This window comes from Sparus aurata, chromosome 5 (assembly GCF_900880675.1).
Source record: "Sparus aurata chromosome 5, fSpaAur1.1, whole genome shotgun sequence".
In the NCBI taxonomy this organism is placed as follows: domain Eukaryota; kingdom Metazoa; phylum Chordata; class Actinopteri; order Spariformes; family Sparidae; genus Sparus; species Sparus aurata.
The window spans coordinates 17,808,636-17,825,227 of record NC_044191.1 but is presented as its reverse complement, the minus strand read 5'-3'; the positions used below and the strand labels follow the sequence as shown (position 1 = coordinate 17,825,227).

The following is a 16,592-nucleotide window of genomic DNA, read 5'->3' as shown; positions in this document are numbered from 1 at the left end:
ATTTATAAGATGAGCTGGTTTCTTGTCATAAATACCTCGGATTATGTAATCCAACATGAAGACCTCTACTAATCCTATGTTTTTAAGCCTTATTATAACCTAATGTCGATGCTATTAAAACAGCTTATGACTGTCAGATGCTGAGCTGCTAGAAATGTTAGAATATGACTCTCTATGAGGTCATTTAATGGACACAAGCCAAGAAAATAGACATAGGGTTCGTACGGGTGCTTGAAATCCTTGAAAGTGCATGAATTTCAATGTTGTGTTTTCAAGGTCTGAAAAGTGCTTGGATTTTAGTTTAAGTGCTTGAAAGTGCTTGACATTATAACTCTGTGTCTTTCACAAAATTGGGATCAGACTGGATGATTAATTTCTGAAGTTTTTGCTATTATAAAATATAATTTTAGATGTTACAGCATGATACAATGTACATAACTGTGATAAAAAGTGAAGAAAAAAAAATCACAAGTATATATATTCCCTTAGATACGTATTTCACCCCAGCAATAAGGTGCTGGAAAATCTTTAAAATGACCCTTAAAAGTGCTTGAAAAGTGCTTGAATTTGACCTTGAAAAAAGTGTACGAACCCTGTAGACATTATAATTCTAGGTGTTGTGACTGTTATGGCTCTCTCTCAGACGTTGGCACGAGAGGACTGTAGGATGACTTGCTTTTTTCCCCGGTGTCACCCCTGTGGTTATCACTCCTGTCTCTAAGTGCACTCCTATTCAATTCGATACTGAAAAGACGCCCACTGAAACCCTCCAGTACAAGTGTCAGTGAGTCAAGAGCTGCCAAACGTAACAGAACACGTAATAATAATACTGATATTGAGAATAGATGGCATGTTTCTCGTATTACAGGCTGGCACTTCCTGTTATGTTGAAGGGTATCCAGAGATGTACTGTAAGTAGGTGCAGAGGCTTAATAGGTGGTGACTGCTTTTACTCTATACTGCATGCATGAGACTGCATATATATATATATATACACACACACACACACACACACACACACACACATATATATATATATATATATATATATATATATATATATATATATATATATGTGTGTGTATATATATATATATATATATATATATATATATGGATATATATATATATATATATATATATATGGAGAATAATAAGGTACATAGTGATAGGGTCTGTGAAGCTGCACATAAGAGTGCTAATTGCTCCGTCTGCAACTAATATGTGTTGAATAAAGATCAGCTTAAAAGATCCTTATGCTCAAGGCGACATCTTCACATTGCTTTTTTTACTCAACCAGCAATCCAAAACCCAGGAGACTGATTTTGCAGCTAGAATGGCACTCAGTAGAGCACATACCGCAGGCTAAAGCCCAACAGTCCCCTTTTTAATTCACTCACAAATACCAGCCACCTAAATAAATCAGATTTTCTTCATCCAGATCCATGCATTATTCCCTGAGAAATGAACTCATTTGTACAAAACCGACAAATTTAACATGATGGTGACACAGGATGAAAAATTAAGGGAATACTGAATGATCTGATATGAATCTGAGAAGGAAAATTATACGACAGTCCAGTCAATAGTTAAGATGGTTCCCGTAAAAGCACAAATTTGAACCTAGCGGTGGCTCTAACACACAGGTCATGGATTGCCATATTGATCAGGCTTCATTCTACCTTCTAATAGTTGCAGATATTATATTGTGGACTTACTGGCCAACATTGTACTCACAAGAGCCACAAGAGCCAGCTTTACTACATTATTACCCTCATGCCTTTCCCTTGTTCTTTTCTGTGCTGTTTCCTTTATTGTTGTCATCAAATTCCTCTCATTTCGCATCCATTACTTTCCTCTGTGAGCCATTACTCAGAGCAACAGTTTCACTGATATCTGTTAAAGATGTCCTTTTTTATGGATTAACTGGAACATTCTCCAGCACTGTGCTCATTGCATATCATACATTTGATCAGATAAGGAGGGAAGATGAGTAATCATATTTAGCAGCCTTATAGCATAAGGCCTGGGATTGCACAAGGACAGCATCTTAACTGATACCACATGGAGACAATCCTGTCTCTGCAGACTATCTGCTCTGCTCTGTTTGTCATCAATCAGGCCTGGACTGATATCACAAGCTTGTTATTAAGAACTGTATGTTTCCCTTTGCATATCCCAACTCCAGAGAGGTTGCACTGGTCTCTCGTCTCCAGCTAACCTGCTCTGCCTTGTCTCTCTGCTCTAATCTAATCCTCTACTCTAACACAATTACCTAATACTTAATCCCCCTCCTGCAGAGGCCGAGGGGTTTCCCTCACAATCGCCGCCTTTCTTCCCTTCACTTCACAGGCTGAGGTGAACGTTATTCAATGCAGTGGTTCTGTTACAGTATAAAGGCTCACTGGGACTGATATGTAGGCGAGGGGTTGAGTTTGATTCAGCCATTTGTCCATCCCCTTTGGCTCCATGTACCAGCATTAGACTCTGTACCGTATATATCATATAGCTCTGAGGATCAAATAGCTATGAAATGGAGGTTTGCTTACAGATCAGGTTGCTGCTGCGTCAGGCCTCTGATAGAAAAATGATGCCATGCTGCCCCTGCTAATGCCTATTTCTCTTTCTTACATCTTTTAACATAATAGTTCTGAAATGAACCCTGGATTGGCATAAAAAGCTGCTCAAACCTGACGTTTGGAGATGATGAATGATTGCCTTCATGCTGGCTTATAGTTTTAGATTTCTTTTGTTACAATCTGAATCCACCTTGTACCTCAAAAGGTGATAGTTGCAAAGTAAACAAAACCAACACTTTCAACAACAAAAGTCTGAGCAGAGCCAGCTAATATGGCCGCTACCTGCATGGCTACCAGCAGTTACAGTTAGCAGCACTTAGCGGTTACTCCTGTGATATGCTGCCCTGTGTTAAATAGCTCGTTTGGTCCCAAAGCCGTCCATAATCAAAAAATTACAAGCTAACTGTCACATGGGACAAAGAATAACATCAGCATCTCCAAGTTGAGATGCTGCACACATGAAATACCTGACATTCTTCTGAACAAATATCTGAATAGTCACAATTGATCAGCTAATCAGCACAAGTATATTCCACGTTACAAAGAAACCACATTTAAATTCAAGCAGCTGTGTAAGAGCTTTGTCTGAATAATATAGAGCGAAGAGAAGGAAAGATTGAGTAGTGTTTATATCCCCTGTACCAATTTATGTAATCATGTATTCCTACTGTAATCACATTTTCATGGGAGTATTTGAAACCGCACCGACGCAGATGTAAAACCTGCCTTCAAACAGTATATAACAGTGCATTCAAGCTAAAAATAGCCACAATTAAGAGTGGAGTTCTGTGAGCTTTCCAAACACAGTCATCCAGTAGCAAAACAGGAGGATTAGAGACCAGACCAACATAAAACACTGCGAAACAAAGACTAGGCCGCTGCTCGTTGAGACTGTCTCAAGAGGGCTCAAACAGTGAGTCCTTCAAACTGCCGGCTCATCCTGTTAGTAATCAGTTTGTATTGGTAGCAAAGGACATCAGTTCTGTCAGACAACTGCTTCTGAACAACAGAGCCGCTCCTGTTCACCTTTAAGCTTTGCAGTTGTGTCTGATGTGTCTTTAGATTATAGCTTTGGCAGTAAGCAATCAATACTCAGGACAGTTATGAAATGACAGTGAAATCAGAGACACTGAGCTACTGTAAGTGATCTAAAAACAGCTTATTCTGTCAATCAGGGTCTGATTATCCCCAGTGCTAACTGTGACTCAGACTCAACACAGTGCAACTCCATTTTACCCACATGGTAGAAATAATCTCACAGGCAATCGAAAACAAACATAATATCTCATTACAAAAACAGGACAGTATACAATAGTACACAGCTGGTTTAGAGTTTCCTTGTTGTTATGTTGGATGCTGGTTTTTCTATCCTTGAGACCCAGATCTACAGTAGAAAAACATGTCTTCAATGTTGCTAGCACTAGTTATAAAACATCAGATCTGAGATGTCATGTCGGAACACTCCGACTTGAGAGCTCTAATTTTGGACTGAAGCTATTGATTGAAGCGCAGGCGGAAGCGTCGCGGTGAGAAACAGGAGCTCGACCGTCCGCGTCGGCACAGAAGAGCTTTTGTTTCCACGGTTCATTTCGAAGGGAGTCGAGTAGCCGAGCGCTGGATCTCAGCAGCACAGAGAACGACAGAAACAGACAGCGGCTGGAATGTGAAGGCCCGACATCTGGAAAAACACTTAAAATCGTCTGATTCTGCACTCGCTGTCTCTCTGGTGTAGCGTAATTACCTGGGCTGGTCTTACATAAGGCACTTTGAATAACTAAATTAACTAAAGTGTTTTTATAGAGAAGCTCTTAATCAAAGGTCCCAAATGAGAGGTTGTTTTCCTTCGATGTCACATGAAGCTGAGGGGTTTCTGATCAGCCTGAACAGCAACAAGCTGCAGGGTTGTTGCCTTTTTAGGCTTCCCATCTGGACTGAGTTAAAAGATGATTGACAAGATTGGATTCATATGCAGCCTACATGAATCTCATGTAATCTCATTGAGTCTGTAAATCACGCAGGGAATATTTTAGCATTTTTTCGATGAGATAAAAAAACTGATATCAGTCTTGTGTCTGTGCATTAAATACAAGCTGGAGCATTAGTCTATCTGAGCATCAAGACTTAGAGCAGAGAGGTGAGAAGCAAAATTACATTCATGTAATAAACCAAACAATTACTTATTAGTTGATTGAAAGAAAATTGACTGCCAACATTTGATAAGCGATTAATTGTTTTAGGGTTTTTCAAGCAAAACCCCAAACATGGTTGCAGCTTCTTAAATGTGTGGATCTGCTGCTTTCCTGTATCATTTTTGTTTAATGAAGAGTCTTTGGGTTATGGACTGGTGGTTGTGCAAAAGGAGAAATTTGCAGACATCACTTTGAGCATATTAAGTGATTAAATGAATAAGCAGTCGCTATTCTTGACAAACAACATTGGATTCATCCCTGTAGCACTTCTGTGCAGCTTTCCCCACCAGGCTTGGGCGATATCAAAAAATGCATATCACATTGTCCCACACAAATATCATGATAGACGACATTACTGTCTTACGCCAAAGATAACATGTAGGCTCACGCAAATTGCTTGGGTTGCCATTTTTTCTCACGTTTTAAACCTGAAATATTATAAAACCTGCAAGCAGGCATGCTTCTTAGAGACTCCATGCAGTCCTCCGTGTCTGTATTTTAAGGCACTGTGTGCATGCTGCTACATCTTGCCAATTAACCTGTCGCAACCTCTGGCAGCCCCATCCTATTCCCACCTCGTCAAATATCGACGTGTGATCCCTCTCCAAAATATACGGCAAAAGCCAGAAGATGCCTTAACAGCTGTTGGATTTTTGATATTATGACAAAGTTCAAGAACTCAGTCTGTGTTTACTTCTGTAATTTGTTCAAAACAAGTTTGTTGAGTATTTTCCTTATTGGGTTAGGTATTGGAAGTAAGAGTAGAGCAGTGGAGAAGGTTCTGGAGGGATTTGATTTGATTCAGATGGATTATCTGCTCACTGTACAGAGGTTGTTCTGTTGTGTCTGTGTGCGCTTCAAGACATAGTTGCTCTTGTTCTGTTTTCTACCAGGTAAACAGAAACCTACAGCTATTTGATTTATAATAGTGTAAAAGATATAAAACAAGTGAATATTCATATAACAGAAGCTGCAGTGTCAAGGAAAACCAGTTGTGTGTGTGTGTGTGTGTGTGTGTGTGTGTGTGTGTGTGTGTGTGTGTGTGTGTGTGTGTGTGTGTGAGAGAATAGGGTCACCTAAAGCCCAACAGCAGTGAACAATACTTGAGGCAAGAAAAGGTGAAAATAAAAGAAAGTGGGACAAGGGCACAGCCAGAATCCCCACCAGACTACATTGAAAGATAAGAGGTTTACTCTCCTAATGAAACTCTCTACATGCATGTTAGTGATTGATAATGGCTGACAAAGCCAGTTTAGCTGCTGGCATGTATTACTAATACCTGTCACAACAGCTCTGTCACAAAGTTTCAGGCAACACACGGACAGCGAGAGACGCGGAGAGTGCACTTTGCCAATTCGGTGTTGTGGTTTTATGTGTGCCAAAGGTAGAGAATGGAAAAAGAGAGAGAACATATTAAATTGTGTGTGGGAGTTGAATAAGCAAAAAAGTACAAATAACTAGAAGGGACTTCAAACCAACTCAAGTCACTCCCGTCGCTTTGAATTAACATTAATTCCGTGACATTGTAAACAAGCCCGGAAGATTTGGCGTATATCTGCAGTTACAACCAGATAGAAATAATTATCCAACTGCACGAAAAGTGGATTGAAGTCTTCTCCCAAATCTCATCAGTTGCTCTTTGGCCCACGGCTGGTCTGTCAACTTAATTTCACAGAAATATTTTCTCATGTTCATATCAATGTTGTGCTGGAAGTGAAACAAACAAAGGCAAAAATAGACCCTACTGAAAGAGAAAAGTATCTAGAACGTTTTAAGATAAGCTCAGTTTTAGGAAAAGTACTTTGTTCCCTGGATCCACGCAGTGTACTGTGGTTGTAGAAGGGAGCGTGTGTAGAAGTTGTTTAGTAGGTTCAACACTAAATCATTTGTTGAAAAACCTTACTTTTCATAAATGTAACCTTTTACAGATATATAAATAGACACACACTTCTGTTGACATCTTTGTCCCTTATCATCGTCATCGATCGTCATCGCCATACTTAATTATTTACTTTTTTATACCAATCTTTTGTTCTTCTAGTTGAATGTTCGTTATGTTATGTTTAAGTTTATGTTCATGTACATCTGTGAGCGAAGGAAAAAAAAACGAGTCAAATTACTTGTATGTGTTCACATACTTGGCCAATAAAGCTGATTCTGATTCTGATTCTGATCTTTTAACTGTTGAGTTTCATTTCTTCTTCATGAGTTTATTTTCCCAGTAGGTTTGAACTACTTTTGAGCCCTGCTAGCTTTGGGGCTTTAAAGGCAGACACTTTTTACAAAATACTTGAAGAAAATTGGACAAGCATCTTACTATCATGTCTATCGGGGTTGACTTTAACCACTCAGATCAACAGTAGGAGAGCACTAACACCAGCGGAGCCAGTTAGTAAATCCAACTCTTACTGAAGCCAGTTATGAAGAGTGAAAACATCCTTCCACCAAGAGAAGCCTTCAGTGCCATTCTTTGCTCGTCTGTAAATGGGGAAATATTCATACAAGTAGCATTTACGCTAACCTCTTTTGAGAGCCAAAATTGTAGTTTTCAAAAAAACAATCGCTGGTCATGAGACCTAAACCCGGCCTCGTCCAGAACACCATGGTTCGGCCACAAGCCTGACAAGATGGATTCTCGAGATCATCCGATCCTGTTACCTCGAAATTCTATCTGCCTCACAAGCTAAACATTAACCTGGTTTACAAACAAGTTTTCTGCTCTCCGAGGCCACACTGCCTCAATTTTTTGACTACTGATAAGTTTTCTGAACGTTTGGTTCCACCCCCTCTCCTCCTCTGTCTCTTGCCCCACATCCAAACGATCTCACTGGCTTTCAGCAGTCATTGTTAGCGAGGGGAAGTCACTGGCTTGTGCTACGGGGTTGTAATGGAGGCGCTATTGTTGGCTTTGTTTAGGTGTTGACCGTTTTTGGGGCAGGTTTCATCTTTCCACTGGGAGTTTCCCTACTGAACTACATTTAGAGATCGGCTCTGAGGGGCTTTCTGAGGGTCATGGGGGACCCTCGCTATTGAGGCAGGTGTGTTTTCTGTTGATGAGCACCAGAATGTGGCGGCCGCCTCCGAGAGCGCTCCCAGAGCACTGTTTGGCCTTGTGGGGATTTGGCTCAGAGTGAGGGTTTACTTTTGTCCCTGTGTGTTTGTTTTAATCTGTCGCTGTGCCAGGTGGCTGTGTTTATCCAGACTGCACACCATCAGATATCAAGACGGGAGGTTTGTTAGGCGAGATAAACATTTTTGTATTCCTAGATGCAGAAGCATGATTGTGTTCTCTGAGAGGGTCAGCCAATAGTTCAGCCTGTTATAAAGACTGAGGGTGAGGCTGGATGTTTGTGAGGGGTTCACATCTGTATGTCACTGCATTAAACATTTAACTGCCATAATGGATCAACCCTCTTTATATACAACCTTCTTCTTATTTTTGTAGTTTTAGTCATTATTCCTATCCATGGTAATAACTTTGTATTCATCAAGTTCATGTTTGAGGTCTGAGGAAAAGATAAATCTAAGTATAGGTCAGATAGGGCGAGAAAGAGTAACCAGTTAGTCAGTTAGCACTGTAAACATCCATCACAGGTCACAGTGAAAATGAAAATAGGATATAAAACTTAGATTGTGATTTATAAATAAGTTGTACATTTCTTCAGAACATGTTTGTCAAGTAACTTGACTGGCTTTGATACGAATCAGTTGCAGTTTATATATAGATTAGTTGATTAATCGATTGCTTGATTGACAGAAAATGAATCTTAAACTATTTTGGTAATCATTTCACAAACATTGTCTGGTTTTTCAGCTTTTCACATGAGGATCTGCTACTTTTCCTTGTTCTATGTGCCTATCTATATGTTTTACTGTTTTTTAAGTCTTAAAGGACTGACAGATACAACTAAGTTACATGCAGTGAATACATGACTAAAAGCCAGAAACCACTGAACGGATTTTATGAAATCTGCAGTGAACTGCTGTTTCTCAAATCAGACTATGTGGTGTGTTTTTAGCTCCAGCACTGCATGAAATGGAACATGGATGTGTCCCTGCATGTCTCAGGGAAGCTCTTATTTATCTATTTTTTGTCTCCAACAGACTTTGTGAGGATTTTTCTATAGTCGCAAAATGGTGTCAGAAGCATGGTGTCAGTTCATTTGCAGACCAGGCACAGAAAACTGTTTTCCCTCTGAGATGAAAATTAGATCCAGCTGTGATAGAGAAATAGCTGTGGTCAGAATTCAGGGTGAGGTTTTTGAATATTTTATGCCTTATTTTACACAATTGTTTATCTTAAATCACGGTGGATATACAGTATATAGATTCTAATAATTATTCAAACCGAAATGAGTTTTTTTTTTTATGAGAGTCAGCTTAAAGCAGTTGAATCAGCCAAATATATATCAAAAAAGTGCAAAGCTTTCTGCATGTAAGTGTGATAAAAGAGAAAGCGATTATTTTAGATGCATGATTTACATCTGACTCACTGACTTTTAATTAATTTAAATTGCCATTGAAACAAAAACAGTAAATCCATTCATCCTACAGCAGAAGAACAACTCATTCTCCAGTCAGGCTCATGTGACTTGATTTTCCCTTTTCCTCTCTCTGGAAACTTATTTCCTTCTCTCTGCCTCATCACTCTTTGCTGACACTTTTATTCGCCTCACATTCCTCCAGCCCACATGTACATTCATGGTCATTCATGGTCAGGATGATGTAGGTGAATGTAGATCTGATAAGTGTTGGTGCGAGCGTGGAGGAGGCTGACTCTGGATGCCAGACATTTCTGCGTGGACCCTGCTGGAGGTTCACTATTTTCTGATTTTATTCAGCCAAGAAACACTTCAGAATATATTTGATATTTAATTTAAAAGCGTCAGACACGCGTTTGCAACTGTTGATTTGTGTTTCTTGGCATTTCTGTTCAGCTGCCTGGTGAAACAAATGAGCCGAGCTGGCTGTAACTCCATATTCTGGATGTTTAGACAGTTAACAATGACCTTTTGTGTAGTTAATAAGTTGTCAGCATTTTATTTGCCCTGATGTTCAATCCACCGCCATCTGGATAAAACAAACATTTATATTTTTACTGTAAATACTTCCTGACCCAGTTTCACTCTGCTGTTCTGTGCAGGAACATGTGGCGACTGGATTTAGACCAGTGTCTGTTGGAGAGCAGCCAGACGATACAAAATACTGTCTTTGATGCAGTTTATTAAGTTCCATAGTTCGTTACAACAAAAGGGAAGTAGGTTACTATAAGTAAACACATCATTACCTTTGTTTTAAAACGTTATAGTGCCTTGTGTGCTTGATGCTCTAGGTCACCCAACATTGGTGATTTTATGGCATAAACACAATGACGAACATCCACTTTTCTAGATGAGCTAAGTGAACTAACCATATCAGTTGCACAGTGGAAGTCCCCTTTGGAAGTTAAAGTTATACGGTGAAGACCAGAACTTTGGATATCCGAGGTGGTGACAGACTCATGTAAGGAGCAGCATACTGGATCTACAGCCTCAAAACCGCAACTCAGCATTTCATAGGAACTTTATTGAAGACAAATGTAAAACAGAAAGTGACTACAAAGCAATGAATAACACATTTCAACATTTTAGCATTTCCATCTACCACTTCACCCACTCCTCCATCTTCCCTTTGCTCCCAGTCCTCACCAAAAGTGAACAGTATTCAGGATATTCCTAAAAATATTCCAGAACTAATAGAAACAACGAGGAACAAAACAAAAAAAGAAAAGGGGCAAAAAGAGTGAGAGGAAAAGTCTCATACCGTTAAAATGATTCAATTGAATTGATTAAGGCTTTAGGAATGACAAGATTTTATAGGAATTACATGAAGGTGGAGTTGGTGATTTTCAATGATTTTCCAATGATTTTCCATAGTAATAAGGGATGTACTGATAGATCGACCCATGGCTGACACATTCATGATCTACTGAGTTGTGACTAGAGTCTGGCTGATTTTTAATCAACCGATACGCATGCTTTTTTTGCAGTGATCTCTCAAATGTGTTCATCAAACATTTTTGACAAAGATGGAGGCAGAATATTTTACAGTTTAACAATAGACCTTATGGTCTATAATGACATCGGTGCAGGACAGTAAACTTCACTGGGAATTTCATAACTTTATAAGACCCCAACCATCTATTTTCTGCGTTATAATCTCTAGAAAAAAGTTTTCATAGATACCAATATAATTGTGACACGCCAATATTGACCAATAATACCAGTAAAGTGATGTATCTCTGGGCTCTGCTTATTCAATCAGTTTGTAAGGCTAGGTTACAACTGAAAAATGCATAGTAGGTGGTTGTATAGCATGATAAAAAAAAAGCATTTGAAGCAATTACTTTAAAAAAATAAACTTTCATTGTATTAAAGGTCATTTCATTTAAAACATTTGGATGCTTTGAATTTGTGCTCTTTCAAACATAGTGTAATTTAGTCCTGAATGACTTTGAAACAGTTAAGTTGTTTTTATAATGAAGATGTCTTTGCTCCCCTGACACAAAAGGGAGAACAGATAACAACAAAAGGAAATAATCGGCCAAATTGTTGTGTTACACATCGGTACCTGCCCCTCCATTTGAACCAGCTTGCTGCCTATTTTTAGTCGCCACATTCACTCTGTTTGTAACCAGGATGGTGCCGATCTGGTTGACTAAGCACTGAGTCAGGCTGGCGGAATGTGAAACAAACCCACATTTATAAAAAGAAGTGAGTGGGATAGCTTCCTGTCCTCATTTCAGAGAGAGGGCCTCCTCCTATTTCCACTTTCACGTCGTATCGACTTTGTCAGAAAAATGTAGTTGCACTGGAATCCAGTTCAAGATGGCGTGGCCCTGTAACCCTGATTTGCACAGATCTTTCCCACATTTTCTGGCAAACAAGTTATTTGAGCGCTAAGTGCCCAGAGAGGTTTCATCTTATTAATTTAAGAAATGTGATGCAAATCAAGAGGCATCTAGACAAACATGCAGACAGACTCAGTGAGAGAAGAGCCCCTCATCACTGGCTGCAAGTGTAAATTGCTTTCTTGAAGACCAACCTAGTGACTGCAGCTACAGCCACTCTTTGAATTGAAGTGGCTTCTTGTCAGATTGGATTAGAAAATGCTCACCTGCTTCCTGCTGATGGTGAACAAGCAAACTGTTGGTCTTAACTTCATGTCTGTAAATCTTTCTGCTTGTTTGGACCTTTTGGATATCTGTGTATTCAAAAGCCTCAGCTAAATTCAGCTTTTATCGGTTTCATTCTTTCTATTGATGTGTTTCAGGCCTTTTGAAGCGACACTGAACCCTTCTATTTAAAGTATTGATCGCTCAGTGTTTGTTCAAGTGGTAGGCAGAGTTTGGTTATCATGGCAACGCTCGTCCTTGCTGGAAGAGGCATGAATAGGAGCATTATGGTGGGAATTGACTCGGCGGATGGAGCGAGGCGCTGCCCTTGAGCGCTGCATTTCTCAGAGCTTGAAGTGATAGCAGCGCGGCCTCTGTGGTTTGGCTGATAAGCACCTCTCCTGCTGTCAAGGCCCTCAGCTGCAGCTGTGCCTCAGCCATTATACTGTACTGGATTTACAACCATCCAGGGGTTTGTCCTTTTCTCACTCCCATCTGTCCGTCACACACACACCCTCCCTCTATAACACACTGTAAGGATTTCTACAAGAGTCACTGAAGTTCAGGTTCTGCATGAGCTGTAGTCTGATCGTAGAGGGAAAGTTTGCTTTTACTTTTTTAGTTCATGTTGAAACAGAACTCACATGACTCGGCAGTATCTTGTTTAGTGGACAAAGTCCCAGTTAGAGTCAGTTTCTTTGCCTTTATTTCACAAGAATTCAATGTTTGTTTTATTGTGTTGCAGAGCACGTGTTGTTTTTCAAGCAGGCGGAACTGAACTTTATCAGCCTTCTTCTGTCACTTGTGTTTTGAGGTTTTTCTGTGTAGGTCGCTGAGATGATGAGCTTACTGTCTTGTCTGAGAACTGACACTAATCTTTTTTGTTACTCAGTTGTTATGTGCTCTCACCAGAGTTTGAATACTCTTGTTTGGGGCTGCACAATACGGTAAAAAAGATCATATTGCCATTATTTTAAGTTACAGCTGCTGTACGATACAGGATTAATGAAACCGAAATATAAGAACTGCAATGGTGCTTGAAGATACTGTTTCACTCATTACACTGGTTTTCCAAGCTCACAGCCATCCCCATTTGAGCTTGTCTCCATGGTAACAAAGACACAACAGAGAGACTTGGCGTTGACTGAGATGTAACCGAATACATCCTGACCAAGAAAGCAGGCAGTGAAGCAGGGAGTCGCAGGGAGGCTTGGGACTGGACGCTGATGACTAATGCTCCCAGGATGCACTACAAGGGGCCGTGACAGATGACTGTGGCACGCCAGATTACATGCCATTCCTCCATCGAGGCCTCGGCTTTAGTGATTCATGCCACTGTAGCTCTGTTGTTTAGGTTAGATGTGATCAGCAGCCTCGGCGGTCAGACTGTTGAGGTTCATCTTTACACGGTGGTACAAGCTGCTGATTGGAGGCTCATAAAACTGAGCTGTGTCACATTTTAGTTGTGCTACTGAGTTGTACGACATGTTTGCATAAAACTGGAATGAGATTTTGTTATTCTGTAAGTGATAGCAGACGGCTTAAGTCCTTTACGGTACTAACTGTTTGGTTTGTAGCTGGTATTAGCACGGACCAGGAATTTCAAGTATAAGGAAGACAAATTCAGTTTCAAAAATGTAGGTGAGGTCAGTTTTATTTGACATAGCCGTATTGTCTGACAGAACAATTAAGAATAAAGCAAATATAAGCATTTTGGTGTTGTTTAATGTCTTCATAGTAATACTAATACAGAAAACAAGGTACTGTGAAATGGACCTAGTACTTCAAAACCAATATGACAGTATGGATGACTCTGACCTCTTTCCCAACCGATACCGCGGCTGGTTTCAGTCTGGTGTTTATAGACAGCTGATGTTGTTTGTTTTCAGTGTTCATTTAGTCTTTTGTGCAGGATCTTCCAAAATAAACTTTCTATTTAATTAATTAGGCATTTTAGTAGTTAAAAGTTGTCAACTCAATGTGCACCCGCTTTTTCCGAAGCTTGATTGTATCCCAGTGGCTACTTAAAAATAAAAGGAACACTTTGCCGTGGGATACGGTCCAGGGAAAAAAAAATTATCACAGATATGCAGTCTGAAGGTTAAGAATTAGGCATTTCTAAAGCCTAAAATCCAAGACATATCCAGTTTTCTTTTACGAAAGATAAAAAGAAAAGCTTCAGATTCTCATGAGTTAGAAGACAGAACTTGTAAGTGTTGGACATTTTTGCTTGGAAAATAGCAAAATGAATGCAGATCAGTTTATTGGCAATCACCTAATCAGTTAATTGATTGCTAACTTCAGCTCTAAATGGGTTATTGTCCTGCCCTTGTTATCATAAAGAACCCTTAATGCCTCATAGCAGCTGACTTTAAAGCAGAACTATGTGGAAATTGGTATTTTACACAACCCAACACCGCTGTCGTGATTCTAGGGTACAAATCCCAGGTCTGTAACAATGCGTCAGACTTATAGGTGCTAACTACAAACAAAACGTATTACATCATGTGAATGTTACGTGTTGAAAACCTATATGTTGCGGTAAACATGTATGAAACGCTGTGGTTCTACTCTCTCACTGAAGTTACATAGTGCAGAAACAAGTGATGTGGGGCAGAGATGCTGAGACAGAAAACATTCACCCTTTTACTGACTCTGTTCCATCAAAATGATTTTAAAGCTGTTATTTCGAAGGTGAAAAGAAATTACATAATGTTGTTTTAAGTGGAGTTTCTGTCTGGCAACATGCAGCAGTGCTGATGTGTGTTACGTGTATGGCTGATGAATCAAACCGTCTCTGTCAACATCACTGTCTTCTTTTGTGGTTTGTTTGCATTTTAGTTTTTCATGTTCAGGAGAAATCAACAACAAAATGCAGCGATGGTGACATGCAACAGCCTACAGAGCTCTCATTCATGCAACAAGCGGCTTGTGTTAATTCCCTGTTGGGTATATACAGGCTGCAGCTTGTATTGTAGTGCCAGTTATCCAGTAAGCTCTGTTTAGTAACAAGCTATTGTTTGTTTGTGCACGGCCACGCACATGATTCACAAAGTATGACTCACAGGGAGATGAGCCAAAAAAGAAGAGAGCCGGGTCACACAGATGGTCATAATTAAAGGGTTTCATCCCGAAATGAGATGTCGGTCACTTTTAACTAGTCTTTCCACATGGTAACAGTGGCATCTTTCCTCTGCCTTCAACTCCCTCTAATCTGCTCAAATTAGATATTTGAAGAGCTTGTTCCAACGTGTGAACTCCAACATAATATCTACGGATCTAACGGCACTTTGTGTCAAAGAGCAGCGAATAATCGAGGTCATTAGTCGAAGTCAAATGTCTTTAATTTCTGTCTTCTCTATCTCGCAGAGCTCGACGCAGGAGATCGGCGAGGAGGCCGAGGAGGACGCCATCTTCACCATCACGCTGAGGAAGGTGCAGCTTCACCAGTCGGCCAGTAAGGGGCAGCGATGGCTGGGCGTGGACACGGACTCCGCCCTGAGCCTCTACGAGACCTGCAAGGTGCGGACCATCAAGGCCGGCACGCTGGAGAGGCTGGTGGAGTACATGGTGTCGGCGTTCAGGGGCAAAGACTCCACCTACGTCACCATCTTCCTGTGCACCTACCGCTCCTTCGCCACCACCAAGCAGGTGCTGGATCTCCTGCTCCACAGGTATGGCAGTCCGACACGCCTGGTGTGTACAACCAGTGTTGTAAAAAGTATCCAGATGTGGTACCAGAGTAAAAGTAAAGATATTGTGCTAAAATATTACTTTGGTAGAGGTGAAAGTCACAAGTTATCAATTGAACTTGAATTAAAGTCTTAAAGTTTTTGATATTTAAGGTACTTAATTATGAAAGTTACTACAAAAAGTAAATTATAACTATATTTATATGTATACACTGTATACTATGGGTTGAGTTATTATTGACCCGGTCAATTATGGAATCCAATATTTAGCATTTCACATTAAGACTCGTTAATTGTAAGGAAGCTCAAGCCCGAAAATGGATGCCCAACTTCTCTTTGAATTTAGAATATTTAATTGTTCAAATAAGTTAACAAAAATGGGTAGCCACTGCCAATTTAGTCAAATCAATTGAAATTGAGCAGAAAATGTAACTGTAACTGTGACTAACATAATCCCCAATGATTGATATGTAGACATATAAAGCAATGTTTCCTTTAATGTTAATTCCCATTTTATTAAAATGTAACAAAAAAGAGAATGGAAGGAGTGGTTGGCTTTTCTTGAATGGCAGAACAGAGAAACCTGTTGTTGATGGCTTTTCCGTTACATCTGTGATTCTATTGCATTTGTATGTCATTTAATCACATTTTAAAGTGTTACAGACATCATAAATGCATTTTGAACATCAAAACAAACATTTCACCACAATGTCCCAATAGTCCATTTTTTTCTTCAATGTCCTTGTCATTTTAAAAAAAAAGTGCTTTGTTTTATTTTCCATTTTTAAACCAGATCGTTATTATACATGTGATATAAAAGTCTATTCTGGTCATTAAAGTTAGAACAACAAGCATATTGACGCCAGCTGTCAGCCAAACTTAGCATTTCAAAAAATGTAGTTGGCTAATTAATGGTTTCAGTGTACTTAAGTTAGAACATTTTGTCCATGTGCGATGCTTCGAGAATGTCGCCTTCTCA

General features: G+C 39.8%; 1 protein-coding gene across 10 annotated transcripts in view; it reads left to right on the top strand.

Annotated features, from left to right (window-relative positions):
- The window catches only part of LOC115581702 (ral guanine nucleotide dissociation stimulator-like), a 58,755-nt gene that overhangs the window by 26,940 nt on the left and 15,223 nt on the right, over positions 1-16,592 (top strand). For all 10 annotated transcript variants that reach the window (XM_030417003.1, XM_030416999.1, XM_030416997.1 and 7 more), the window contains exon 2: positions 15,291-15,595. In XM_030417003.1, the coding sequence (XP_030272863.1) occupies positions 15,291-15,595 (305 nt within the window). The remainder of the gene's footprint in view (positions 1-15,290; positions 15,596-16,592) is intronic.